The sequence below is a fragment of the Oncorhynchus kisutch genome, linkage group LG3 (genome assembly GCF_002021735.2).
Source record: "Oncorhynchus kisutch isolate 150728-3 linkage group LG3, Okis_V2, whole genome shotgun sequence".
In the NCBI taxonomy this organism is placed as follows: Eukaryota; Metazoa; Chordata; class Actinopteri; order Salmoniformes; family Salmonidae; genus Oncorhynchus; species Oncorhynchus kisutch.
In genome coordinates this window covers 68,356,670-68,370,805 of record NC_034176.2, presented here as the reverse complement: position 1 = coordinate 68,370,805, position 14,136 = coordinate 68,356,670, and the positions used below count along the sequence as shown (strand labels likewise).

Sequence of the window (14,136 nt, the reverse complement as noted above, 5' to 3'; positions counted from 1 at the left end):
ACTCCCAGTTTCAGCTTTCTTGCAGAGGGTAGCAGGTTTTCCTCAAGGACTTTTCTGTACATTGCTCCGTTAATTTTACCTTCTATCCTGATCAGTCCCTGACGACGAGAAACATCCCCATAACATGATGCTGCCACCACCATGCTTCACATTAGGGATAGTGTTCTTTGGGTGATGTGCCATGTAGGGTTTGCACCAAACATAAACCTTTACATTTAGGCCAAATAGTTTCATTTTGTCAGACCACTAACATTTTGACCACATGGTTATAGAATCTCCCAAGTGCTTCAAGGGGTATTCAAGGCATTTAAAATATTTTTATACCCATCCCCTGATCGGTGCCTTTCCACAACTTTGTCCCAGAGTTATTTTGAAAGCTCCCTGGTGCTTATGGTTGAGTGATTGCTTTGCAATTCACTACCCAGCAGAGGGAACCTACAGGAAAGAGGTCAGAGACCTGGCCGTGTGTTGCCAGGACAACAACCTCTCCCTCCAACGTAATCAAGACAAAGGAGATGATTGTGGACTACAGGAAAAGGAGGACCAAGCACGCCCCCATTCTCATCGACAGGGCTGCAGTGGAGCAGGTTGAGAGCTTCAAGTTCCTTGGTGTCCACATCACCAACAAACCAACATGGTCCAAGCACACCAAGACAGTCGTGAAGAGGGCACGACAAAACCTATTCCCCCTCAGGAGACAGAAAAGATTTGTCATGGGTCCTCAGATCCTCAAAAGGTTCTACAGCTGCACCATCAAACGTGTGCTGACAGGTTGCATCACTGCCTGGTATGACAGCTGCTCGACCTCCGACTGCAAGGCACTACAGAGGGTAGTGTGTACGGCCCTGTACATCACTGGGGCCAAGCTTACTGCCATCGTTTGGGGTTTTAGGCTGGGTTTCTGTACAGCACTTTGAGATATCAGCTGATGTACGAAGGGCTATATAAATAAATTTGATTTGATTTGATTTGATCCAGGACCTCTATACCAGGCTGTGTCAGAGGAAGGCCCTAAAAATTGTCAAAGACTCCAGTCACCCTAGTCATAGACTGTTCTCTCTGCTTCCGCATGGCAATAGGTACTGGAGCGCCAAGTCTAGGTCCAAGAGACTTCTAAACAGCTTCTACCCCGAATCCGTAAGACTCCTGAAAATCTAATCAAATGTCTCCCCAGACTATTTGCATTGCCCCCCTCTTACCCTGCTGCTACTCTCTGTTATTATTATCTATGCATAGTCACTTTAATAACTCTACCTACATGTACATATTACCTCAATTAACTCAACTAACCGGTGCCCCGCACATTAACTCTGTACCAGTACCTACTGTATATAGCCTCGCTATTGTTATTTCTTACATTTTTTGTTACTTTATTTTTGTAGGTATTTTTCTTAACTGCATTGTTGGTTAAGGGCTTGTAATTAAGCATTTCACTGTAAGGTCTACCTACACCTGTTGAAAACGGTGCATGTGACAAATACAATTTGATTTGAACTGCTGAATTTATCTTGAAATCATGCGAATCACTACAATTTAACACCGATGGAGGCCAATAAACTTAGTGTGTGATTTTGAAGGTGATTGGTTACACCTGAGGTAATTCAGGATTGTTATCACTTATCTAACCAAGCTTTTCAGTCCAATTTAAAAAAAATAGATTTAATAAAATATTCCAGAATATTTTTTTCACTTGGTAGTTGTGGGGTAGCCTAGTGGTTAGGGTAGCCTAGTGGTTAGAGCATTGGACTAGTAACCGAAAGGTTGCAAGTTCAAATCCCCGAGCTGACAAGGTACATAATCTGTCGTTCTACTCCTGAACAGGCAGTTAACCCACTGTTCCTAGGCCGTCATTGAAAATAAGAATTTGTTCTTAACTGACTTGCCTAGTAAAATAAAATAAAAAAATATGTAAACCAATGTGGAAAAATTACATTTTAATTCCAGTCTATGAGCCGAAAATGTTAAAGGGGGAGTAGACTTTCTATATCTACCTCAAACCACTGCACATTGACCTGGTACTTCTTGTATATACAGTACATATTTACATTTGAGATTTTTGTCATTTAGCATACTCTCTAATCCAGAGCAATTTACAGTAGAGTGCATACATACTGGTCCCCCTTGGGAATCGAACCCACAACCCTGGCGTTGCAAGTGACCTGCTCTACCAACTGAGCTACACAGGACCTGTATACAAGTATGTGGACACCCCTTCAAATGAGTGGATTCGGCTATTTCAGCTACACCTGTTGCTGACAGGTGTATAAAATTGAGCACACAGCCATGCAATCTCCATACACAAACATTGGCCTTACTGAAGGGCTCAGTGACTTTCAATGTGGCACCATCATGGGATGCCAACTTTCCAACAAGTCAGTTCTTCAAATTTCTGCACTGCTAGAGCTGCCCCGGTCAACTGTAAGTGCTGTTATTGTGAAGTGGAAACATCTAGGAACAGCAAAGGCTCAGCCACGAGGTGGTAGACCATGCAAACTCACAGGAGGGGATTGCCGAGTGCTGAAGCACATAGCACATAAAAATCATCTGTCCTCAGTTGCAACACTCATTACAGAGTTCCAAACTGCCTCTGGAAGCAACATCAGCACAATAACTGTTTGTCTGGAGCTTTATGAAATGGGTTTCCATGCCCGAGCAGCCACACACAAGCTTAATAAGATCCCCATGCCAAGCGTCGGCTGGAGTGGTGTAAACTCTCCGCCATTGGACTCGGTAGCAGTGGAAACTCGTTCTCTGGAGTGATGACAGAAACAGAAAAATCTGGATTTGGCAGATGCCAGGAGAACGCTACCTGCCCCAATGCTTAGTGCCAACTGAAAAGTTTGGTGGAGGAGGAATAATGGTATGGGGCTGTTTTTCATTGCTTGGTCTAGGCCCATTTAGTTCCAGTGAAGAAAAATCTTAACACTACAGCATTCTAGGGATTCTGTGTTTCCAACTTTGTGGCAACAGTTTGGGGAAGGCCCTTTCCTGTTTCAGCATGACAATGCCCCTGTGCACAAAGCAAGGTCCATACAGAAATGGTTTGTCGAGATCAGTGTGGAAGAACTTGACTGGCCTGCCAAGAGCCCTGTCCTCAACCCCATCAAACCCTTTTGGGAGGAATTGGAACACTGACTGCAAGCTAGGCCTAATCGCCAAACATCAGTGCCCAGCCTCACTAATGTCCCCCGCAGCAATGTCCCAACATCTAGTGGAAAGCCTTCCCAGAAGAGTGGAGGCAGCACATGGGGGAACCACTCCATATTAATGCCCATGATTTTGGAATGAGATGTTCGACGATCAGCTGTCCACATACTTTTGGTCATGTAGTGTAGCTCCATTCTTGTGTATTTTTTTCCTAGTGTTACCATTTAAAAATATATATGTTTTTACTCTGCATCGTTGGGAAGTCCACGTAAATAAGAATTTCACGATTCAGTCTAAAGCTACTGTATTCAGCACATGTGACAATAAAATGTTATTTGTGTATGTGTTAGGGAAAGACCCAGAGATGGGGGGTTGGTCAGAGACAGAGTGCCTTGGCCGTGCCACCCCAGACTGGCATGGACACAGTAGTAACAATGAGTGTTCTGTTCCCCTCAGTGAGAAGTCCTTCTTTGACCCAGAGACCATGCCACCCCCAGCTTCCCCAAACAGTCCCCCCCTATACAGACTCCACCCCTGCCATACAGGTGAGGCCAGACCACGACATGGCTCAAATCCTCAAAACGCACCCTGGACATGTGACCTTACCTTCACCACAACTGCTTTTCTCAGTTTCGAAATGATACATACAAAGGCTGTCTGAATACAGTACTGAGGATGGGGCACAACAAGTTAACCCTCTCCGCCAACATTCAGTCCTGCAGTATCTGTTGAAACCACTGAACCATTCCTGTGTAGTTTTAATATTAGTCAGATGAAATCAGCTCTCTACTGTAGGTCAGGCTATTTTTAGCATATACACAGAGTTTACAAAACATTAGGAACACCTTCCTATTACTGAGTTGCATCCCTTTTGCCCTCAGAACAACCTCAATTCATTGGGGCATGGACTACAAGGTGTCAAAAGTGCTCCACAGGGATGCTGGCCCATGTTGACTCCAATGCTTCCCACAGTCGTCTGGATGTCCTCTGGGTGGTGAACCATTCTTTTTTTTTTATACGATTTTATAACAAATAAAAAACATACACACAAATGACAACATCATACAAACAATAACTACATCCCACCTGGCTAGACCCACTAGCACATACCCCCATCTCCAGGGCCCACATCATTTTCCGCCACATGGCCTGAAACTGCACCATTTTGTTTCTCTCCATAGCCCACGCACTTTCAATATTTAAATAATAAATCATTTTTCCATTGTGTTAATGATGGCGAATTGATTGATTTCCACGTTTTTTGTATCCATTTTTTCAAGATGAGTGATGAGAAGAGAATCGTCCATCTCACTACACCCCCATATGCAATGTCTTGAAATATGCAGACAGAATAGATTCAAATTAAGTTTACATTGCAATACTTCTGACAGAAAACTTTCTAGCTCCATCCACAACTTCCGGACTTCATAAAAAGCATTGATTATTAAGTCATTATTTGTTTAACACTGAAGACATGATTCTGCCGTTGTACTGTATAATTTGTGAATTTTGTCTCTTGCATAATAAATTCTATACATTATCTTACACTGGATTAAGCATACTCTTTTGTTAGCTGTAATTTCATTAGTTATGTTAACATTCCTTCCATCTTGTGCCAACATCAGTTTTTTTAAGTCTTGGTTTCAATAGTTTATATTTTTTTCTAAGAGATTGTCAGTTGGATATGCTCTCTGCAAGGTTTTGTATAGCTTCCCTCAAGGTTGCTGAGATGTCCAAACGTTTTCAAATATACATTTTGTGAGATCTAACTTTTAAGTTGCATGTACAGTGGGGCAAAAAAGTATTTAGTCAGCCACCAATTGTGCAAGTTCTCCCACTTAAAAAGATGAGAGAGGCCTGTAATTTTCATCATAGGTACACTTAAACTATGACAGACAAAATGAGAAAATAAATCCAGAAAATCACATTGTAGGATTTTTTATGAATTTATTTGCAAATTATAGAGGAAAATAAGTATTTGGTCAATAGCAAAAGTTTATCTCAATACTTTGTTATATACCCTTTGTTGGCAATGACAGAGGTCAAATGTTTTCTGTAAGTCTTCACAAGGTTTTCACACACTGTTGCTGGTATTTTGGCCCATTCCTCCATGCAGATCTCCTCTAGAGCAGTGATGTTTTGGGGCTGTTGCTGGGCAACACGGACTTTCAACTCCCTCCAAAGATTTTCTATGGGGTTGAGATCTGGAGACTGGCTAGGCCACTCCAGGACCTTGAAATGCTTCTTGAGAAGCCACTCCTTCGTTGCCCGGGCGGTGTGTTTGGGATCATTGTCATGCTGAAAGACCCAGCCACGTTTCATCTTCAATGCCCTTGCTGATGGAAGGAGGTTTTCACTCAAAATCTCACTATACATGGTCCCATTCATTCTTTCCTTTACACGGATCAGTCGTCCTGGACCCGTCCTGGACCCTTTGCACACATACACAATCCATATCTCAAGGCTTAAAAATCCTTCTTCAACCTGTATCCTCCCTTTCATCTATACTGATTGAAGTGGATTTAACAGGTGACATCATAATTGGTCATAGCTTTCACCTGGTCAGTCTATGTCATGGAAAGAGCAGGTGTTCCTAATGTTTTGTGTATAGTCCTTTCAGTATAAGGGCCATGAATACGCATGTTGGCATTAGAGACTTTGTCTTCTTTTTTTACACTCTTATTCCCACGAAATAAAAACGAATTCACATGGTAACATGATAAACACTTTATAATTGCATCTATTTAGATGTCCAACATAGCCAACATGAAAGTCACTCTGCCTACACCTACAGTATGTTTGAATGCAGCCTAGGCTGTAGTAAAACCTGCACCAGTGGGGTGACGAAGGAACAATACCTGTTGGGCCGACCTTTACAGTAAAATGTCATTTTATGACGCGGTGAAATTCCCTTTGTCCTTTACTAATTATTATCCAGGATTGTTCAATACCCCGCCGTCTGTAGCCAACTGTGGCATAGAACCTACTACGATATCTCCTGTCAGATGATTTCTTGTAAATGCCCATGCTTCCAAGAACAAGACTTCCGAATTGGTTTATCTATAAGTATTTCCTAAACCCGATTGGATACAAGTGAAACGCATCTGTCCAATCAGCTTGCAGTCAATGCTTCATTCATCTGAAAGAAGAGATTAAACTGTTATGCGAGTAAAGATTTATTCTATTGACTCTGAGACATCGACTTGGTGTTAGGGTTTAATAGTCTTCAATAAGCTATTTGAAGGATATCACAAGGATATCTAAAGGACTTATCAATACAAAAATAAAAGGTAAGGTTTAGTTGTCTTTGTTTAAACTCTTCAAGAGTGGTCCCTTGTTAGCTATATAAAAAGATAGTTGTTTTGAAATAATAAACCAATATTATCTTGTTTTACTTTTTACTCTCTCTCTCTTGAAATAAGTTCATAATTATCACAAACAAGTATCAAATTAAAACAAACGTTCAGCCCATACAGTGACATGTCTTGTGAATGTTTATGACAGATGTCAGTAAACCCGGGCGGTCGGAGGCTGAAACAGTGGCTAGTTGAGCAGATCCAGAGCGGCCAGTACCCGGGGCTGCTCTGGGAGGACGACAGTCGCACTATGTTCCGCATCCCCTGGAAACATGCTGGGAAGCAGGATTACAACCAGGAGGTCGACGCCTCTATCTTCAAGGTAGGTTTATTGGCATACATTTCAAACGAGGATTTTGTTGATAGCGGTAGATTTGAGAGCATATTTAGATCACCGATATGTTTAGCCTTCCGCACCACTTATGGAGAGACATATAGCACAAACTTTTTTTTCTCACCTACAAATAGAGCAGGTGTGAATTACGTTTTGTTGGTTTTACTAAAACATTCTCACCACCTGTAACGCGCATAAATAGGCTACACATTAATTGTTTAGTATGCGCCTACAAATCAAGCAGGTGTGCATTACGTGTTGTTGGTTTATTAACACATTCTCACCACCTGTAACGCACATAAATAGGCTACAGAGTATGATGACATAATTGACAATACGTTGATCTATGAGCCACGGGGCTCTATTTGAACAAACCTAACACAATGCTAAATCTAAGTGCTGGCGGTAACTCTTGGTCTGGGGGTGTGTCAGAAACATTGGTGCTGTCTTCACAGCCAGAATTATAAACACGATAGCTGGCAGTGGCGCTAAAGGGCTGGGATTTGATAAATAAACAAGTTGTAGGTGTGACAAGGGCTTGACCCCTCAACGCATTGCATGGCTTAATAATGCATGCATTTGTCTGAGTTCTCTAAGTTATTGATGATCTTTGTATTGTCATCAACTCCAATTCGGCTGGGGGCATGGACTATTCTCGTCCTGGTCCATTGTGGATTTATACTACAACTTATTAAATAGCATATGCTACAGTAATAAGTAATAGCAACAGTAAAAAAAAACATATGAGTTAGCTCAATAGTCTATGTTTGGAATGGTGTCAGTCAACAGTGTTGTAATTGGCTTCAACGAGCATAGCCTATAGCCTACATGTCTTTACGCATCACACTTCATCTAAAATAAAAAATACTAGGCTCCCACAAATCGCATTGTATGTGTGAGGCACGTTATCAATAAGCAAAATATAGCCTAGCCCTACCATTGATTAATTGAATAATTGTTTGGAGGAGCGTATCTTTGGTAACCAGATTAAATGCACTCTGTGGAGATGAGGATGGATACTTGAACAAGCGATATTAACTATGCAGGTATGTGAATTGTGAGAAAGCATGAGGGCAAAATATTTCCAAGCACTCTCAGCATACCGTTTAAACCCCCTTTATTAGGCTACTTGGCTAATGGCCCGGAAAAAAAGATGCATCTATGCAATGCTGCTAAATCGGCCTTGAATAAGGGGAGGCTATGATTATTTAAAAAACATTTTTTGAATTAAACATAGTTTTTTTATGTTTCTAAATACGAGATTCACTGGCATGAAAGGCACATCTCTCTTCCATGGGCACTGTGCACCATGCCTGAAAAGGCTACCTCTCAAAAGCCATGCCATTATCAACTGTGTTACCATTAAGACCTGCTTTTTGTGGCTCTTTAAACTCCCCATTAGCGCTCCATGAAATTGTCACTTTTGCGCTTGTATTTAAGGACACACCTCAAATATTGCCACCCTTCCCCCCTCAGTGCAAGCGTGCTGATGCTAGACAGGTAAATTGCCGAACCTGGCATAATGGCTGGAAAATGCCAGTGCACCAGTTTTTACATGATGAAATTGCAAACTAATCTGCGTTTGACACTTGCGCTTCCTTGGAGCCAGCTAAATTAGAGCCCATGGCCATAAGAAGTCAAGCGGAGAGAGATTACATTGAAAATCTAATATCTTTGTGTAATTATAACTTAATAGTTAACAAATCATTTAAACCAGAACCTGTCCAGTTTCATGTCATTACAATTCAACCTTTTGTTTCATGTATCCTACCTGTATTTATCATGTGATTAATTGTATTCTGCCTGTCAAAGTAGTTGAGTTCTAATTACTTCTATGCATGGCTTCATCATGGACTTTTCTAATCTCTTTCGTTCAGGTCCAGACCTTTTTCAATATAACAAGTTGTTGACAGCACCAGCAGGTATGTGTTATGTTTGGATGTATGTTACTATGGCTCTCGTTCTAATGCATCTGCTCCCTCCCTGCAGGCCTGGGCGGTGTTTAAGGGGAAGTTTAAGGAGGGGGAGAAGGCTGAGCCTGCTACATGGAAGACCAGGCTGCGGTGTGCCCTCAATAAGAGCCCCGACTTCGAGGAGGTGGGAGACAGGTCCCAGCTGGACATCTCTGAGCCCTACAAGGTGTATCGCATTGTCCCTGAGGAGGAGCAGAAGAGTGAGTTCATATTTACACTATGGAGACATTAGAATAATGAACATTATAAACACCTGCATTGAATGGATGTAGAGTCAAATTGCGCCCATGCAGGGCCTCCCGGGTGGCGCAGTGGTTAAGGGCGCTGTACTGCAGCGCCAGCTGTGCCACCAGAGACTCTGGGTTCGCGCCCAGGCTCTGTCGCAACCGGCCGCGTCCGGGAGGTCCGTGGGACGACACACAATTGGCCTAGCGTCGTCCGGGTTAGGGAGGGCTTGGTCGGTAGGGATATCCTTGTCTCATCGCGCACCAGCGACTCCTGTGGCAGGCCGGGCGCAGTGCACGCCAACCAAGGTTGCCAGGTGCACTGTGTTTCCTCCGACACATTGGTGCGGCTGGCTTCCGGGTTGGATGCACGCTGCGTTAAGAAGCAGTGCGGCTTGGTTGGGTTGTGTATCGGAGGACGCATGACTTTCAACCTTCGTCTCTCCCGAGCCCGTACGGGAGTTGTAGCGATGAGACAAGATAGTAGCTACTAAAACAATTGGATACCACGAAATTGGGGAGAAAAAGTTTAAAAAATAATTGCGTCCATGCCCAAATGATCTATTAAAAGTCACTTATGTTTCAGCAGAAGGATGTTGCCTTGATCAGAGTTGAAAACATAGACACCTGGACAAAGACAGCTTGCTGCTGAGACTTGATTTACATTTGACCATCAGCCTTTTCCGTAGTAAATATAAAAAAAATAGCTGTGATAATAAGACTAACAACCATGCTGTCCCCTCTGCTCCAGCAGGTAAAAGTGCAGCAGCAGCTTTGACATCTAGCCCTGGTGACATTACTGACATGGACTGCAGCTCTGCACACCTGGAGGAGCTCATCAAAGAGGTGAAGCAGGTGTGCTTTTCTTTTTTCCATCCATTTCTTCCCTTCCTCTCTCTGTCTATATTTCTCACCAACTTCACTCTCTCTGTTTCTCTCTGTTTTCTTGTTTTACTGTCGCTCAAGTTCTCTCCTTTTCTGTCTCTATCCTCCACTATCAACTATCTTACCTCTTCTGTTTCTAAATATGTGTGATTATATGTATGGTTGTTGATGTATGGTTATTAGAGACTAATAACATGGTGTGTCATTCCATTGTCAGTCTTCCAGTGATGAGTACCTTGGCATCGTCAAGAGGAGCCACTCTCCCCAGGAGGATGGCTGTAGGATGCAGCCCAGCCCAGAGTACTGGTCCCAGGGCAGCGCCAGTGGTAAGGGTCTTTTATCCAATCTAGTGGAGTGTCTCCAACATGCAGTGGTGTCATGTCCATTTAAACACTTTCATACAGTGGCAACTGGAACATATATATATATATGTGTGTGTGAATTATCTGATCTATTTAATTAGTTAGCAAATGCCTATACATCATATTGTCCTTTGTTAAAAGTATCTGTCTAGCTGTTTTCCATGAGAACATTTTTTAAGATGTGTAGAGAAACTTGCATGTTTATGACTCCTGTATCAAAAAGGGCGTTATTGTGGTATGTTCTATGAGGCTACGGTTCCTCCTTTGTGAGAGTAGTGATTTATTAATTAAAAAATAACTGCATATATAGCGACGCAAAACTCTGCGACACTACCTTGCAGTTATGGCTTCTAAACACAAGCTTGTTTACATGATTCTAGAATCCTAGAGGGGGAAGGATTTGCTAATTTCCTTTAGCACTTTGCTGACTAAGGTGTTTCTTTCTTGGTCACACCGCCTGTGAGTCTGTTGTGCTTGACGGGCTGTATTTTTTGATGAAATGACAAATGATGACATGATAGAGGGGTCAGATGTTTTTCACGGTCACTCAAGATCATTGCATCTTAACGAACATTTGAATTTCATGATAGATATAATATAAAATGATATAAAAAATCTATACCACAGTCAGTTATCTTTTTAAAATGTTATTACCCTGCAGTCTTTCCGGGGCATCAAGATCCCTCGCCGATTGGTTCTTTCAATGCCGGTATGTTTCCTCAGTATTTCTAAATACAGATGTATTTATTTGCATTCCTCTGTGAGACGTCCTCTGGCTTACTCAACACTTCCCTCCCTCTGTTTCCAGCCTTCTCCCAGATGATCATTAACTTCTTCTATGGTGGGAAGCTGATGGACAGCGTGGTGACATCTCATGCTGATGGCTGTCGTATCTCTCCGGGTCAGCCTCCCTTGGTCCAGCACAGGTCCCCCTACTGTCTCCCAGACAGCCTGCAGAATGTCCGTTTCCCTCCTGCTGAACTCATCGAGGTTGAGCGCCAACGCCATGTCACTCGCAAGCTCCTGGGCCACCTGGAGAGGGGTGTGCTGGTCCGTGCCAACCGCGAGGGCATCTTCATCAAGAGGCTGTGCCAGAGTCGTGTGTTCTGGAGCGGGCAGGGGGAATTGGGCCCCCACTACAGCCCTGGGGGGCCATGCAAACTGGAGAGAGACGCTGTGGTCAAGATTTTTGACACAGGAAGGTTCTTCGAAGGTGAGGAGGAAGGAATTCATGTTGTTTTTTGATTTAGGATGTTGTGCTCTGAAGAGGACAGGAATTCATGTACTCTTGACTGACAGACATATACTCTTTGGAGTATATGCCTTTACTCATCAGTGTGCAGTTATGATGAAGCAGTCTCTGTCTGTGTAATAAACTATTCTCTGTCTGCTTTGTTTGTCCCAGCTCTCCAGCTGTACCAGGAGGGCCAGCTTCCCGCCCCTGACCCCATGGTGACCCTGTGTTTCGGGGAGGAGCTTCATGACCTCAGCACAGCCAAGAGCAAACTTATCATCATCCAGGTAGCAGAGATTATATCCCCATGATCACTGAAACATGTGGTATCCCCCCTGCACAGTCCCAGAATGTGTTTGAGTAAATAGAGGTAACTTTAGTCTTTAAGGTGATTTGGTCAAAAGGGCACCACTATACTCTTAGAAAAAAGGGTTTCAAAGGGGTTCTTTGGGCTCTCCCCAAACCTTTTTGCTTCCAGGTACAACCCTTCTGGGTTCCATGTAGAACCCTCTGTAGAAAAAGGTTCTACATGGAACCTGCAACTAGAAATGGTTCTTCAAAGGGTTCTCCTATGGGGACAGTCAAAGAACCCTTTAAGGTTTAAATTAGCGCCTTTTTTTCTAAGAGTGTACCATAAAAATACAAACTGAGCTAACAGTTACCTCTCTTCTCTCCCTGTCTGGTTGTGTTCAGATCACTCCAGTCTACTGCAGGAAGCTGGCAGACTGAGCTTACAGTTGCCCCTCTCCTTCTCTCCCTCTCCCCTCCTCTTCTTCTTTCTCTGTCTGTGCTCGGCCACAGGTCACTCCAGTGAACTGCCAGCAGCTGTTGGATGCAGTGAGCATGCGTCGTTCCCAGTACAGCAGTCCTAACCTGGAGATCCAGTCAGACGAGCTGCAGGCCGGGGAGCAGATGGCCCGGATCTACCAGGACCTGTGTAGCTACACCGCCCCCCAGAGGGCAGCCTGCTACAGGGACAACATGCCCATCACCGCCTGAACAGAGCACCTTCCTTCACTCATTGATATAACAAGAAAGGACTGACATGACATATGGTGAAATATGTCAATAACTTACACTTCAGCCTCTCACACCTTTTAGCCCTTGCTTACAGCAATGCTTTTCAATTCTTCAGAGCCAATGAGCAAGGGCATACTTTGGTGAATGGAGAAAGAGATGGGATAGGGGATCGGAACAAAGCCAACACTTGCAAGGTGTGAACTGATAGGACCCAACGCTATGCAGCTTGGGTGTTACAGAGACACTGTGTGTCAAGAAAGGGAAGTACTATACAACCGTATTACAAATGGTGCTGTAAAGGTATTAAAGGGTTTACTCATCAAATATACCACCCCAGGAAGTATACCACATATAACAATCCAGAAATAAAACACAGTACAAATGTAATTAATACAATTCTGAATAAATAGGGCTTTTAACTATTCTGCCTTGTAAACCTACTATCATCAAGGTTATCACTATTCATTTTTAAACAACGTGGTGAGTTTACTACAGCAGTAAATTTGATTGAATAAACCCTGAAGTGTCGAATGTTATATTAGAATTTGTGTCTATCAATTGACTAGTTTTTGTTTGTCAGATTTCTCACCTGCTTTTAATGTCTTTTTTATGATGGAAAATGTGATTGATATTCAATCCAATAGTCCATACTAGTCATCATGTCAAAGCTACCAGTACACCACATTACTTCTTTTCTTTATAGGTATAACCTCCTTAAAACTTGTATATTTTTTCCATTTGTACTGTAGAATGTTTTTTGTTATACTGTATGAGAGATTTTAACAGCAACATGATTGCTTGGATTGTATTTGATATAGATAGGTTTTACTATCCTATTCTGCCCACTGTTTTACTCTCTCTGAATTCATTTTTCAAACTTTGAAATTAATATCAAACTTTTCAGTGAATCTGTTCATTTGGCTTGTATTTTATTTATGAGCTGTTATACAACAATATCTATGAAGTCACTTACTGAACATATCTTTGATTGAGTCTTTGATGATGGCTTGAAAACCACAGCTAAAACACAATAAACCAGAATAAATTGTAAAATTACATAATTTTCCTGTGTGTGTATTTCATTGAATACTTTGAAAGACGCAGGCGGCCTAAAAAAATCATTTTTCCAGAGGTGTACCCATACTAGCCACCATAGACTCTCAGTTCCATGGTAGTAGCGCCCGTCACCATACATCCCACAAGTGAAATCACGTGTGTTTGAGGGAGGGAATGAGTTTATTAGTGATGGAACAACAGCCAACATTTTCAGAAACCATAGAGAGGACGGACCATAGAGGAGGGAAACTAGTGTCTAGGACATCCCCAGTGAGTAAGACATGGCTGATGGAGAAAGGAGGATGAGGGCAGAAGAAGAGAGACAAAGGTCTTTGTGATCTTCCCATTCCCTCTGTGGGGGATTCATTTATTGGTCATCTCATTGCTGGTAACTTCTAGAGAATGGGCTATTCTCCCATCTCAAATCATGAGAAACTGCTAAATTACAGAAAAATTACACTTACAATTACAGTTAAATTACAGTTCTCAGGTCACTCAGCAGTTATTTATTTGGAATTCAGCTACAAAACATGGCTAACAATCAT

At 42.5% G+C, this 14,136-nt stretch overlaps 1 protein-coding gene across 8 annotated transcripts in view; it reads left to right on the top strand.

The window, feature by feature from the left end:
• LOC109880921 (interferon regulatory factor 8) overlaps nt 1-13,596 on the top strand; it is a 53,704-nt gene extending 40,108 nt beyond the window's left edge. Inside the window, exons 7-14 of one of the 8 annotated variants that reach the window (XM_031812424.1) lie at nt 6,652-6,825; nt 8,827-9,010; nt 9,789-9,889; nt 10,137-10,245; nt 10,943-10,990; nt 11,090-11,494; nt 11,687-11,802; nt 12,209-13,596. In XM_031812424.1, coding sequence (XP_031668284.1) covers nt 6,652-6,825; nt 8,827-9,010; nt 9,789-9,889; nt 10,137-10,245; nt 10,943-10,990; nt 11,090-11,494; nt 11,687-11,802; nt 12,209-12,244 — 1,173 coding nt within the window. In that variant the 3' untranslated portion in view covers nt 12,245-13,596. Of the gene's footprint in view, nt 1-6,651; nt 6,826-8,826; nt 9,011-9,785; nt 9,890-10,136; nt 10,246-10,942; nt 10,991-11,089; nt 11,495-11,686; nt 11,803-12,208 lie in introns of all 8 variants that reach the window. The other 7 variants (XM_031812400.1, XM_031812388.1, XM_031812395.1 and 4 more) reach the window with 7 other exon arrangements.
• Nucleotides 13,597-14,136: the final 540 nt, after the last annotated feature.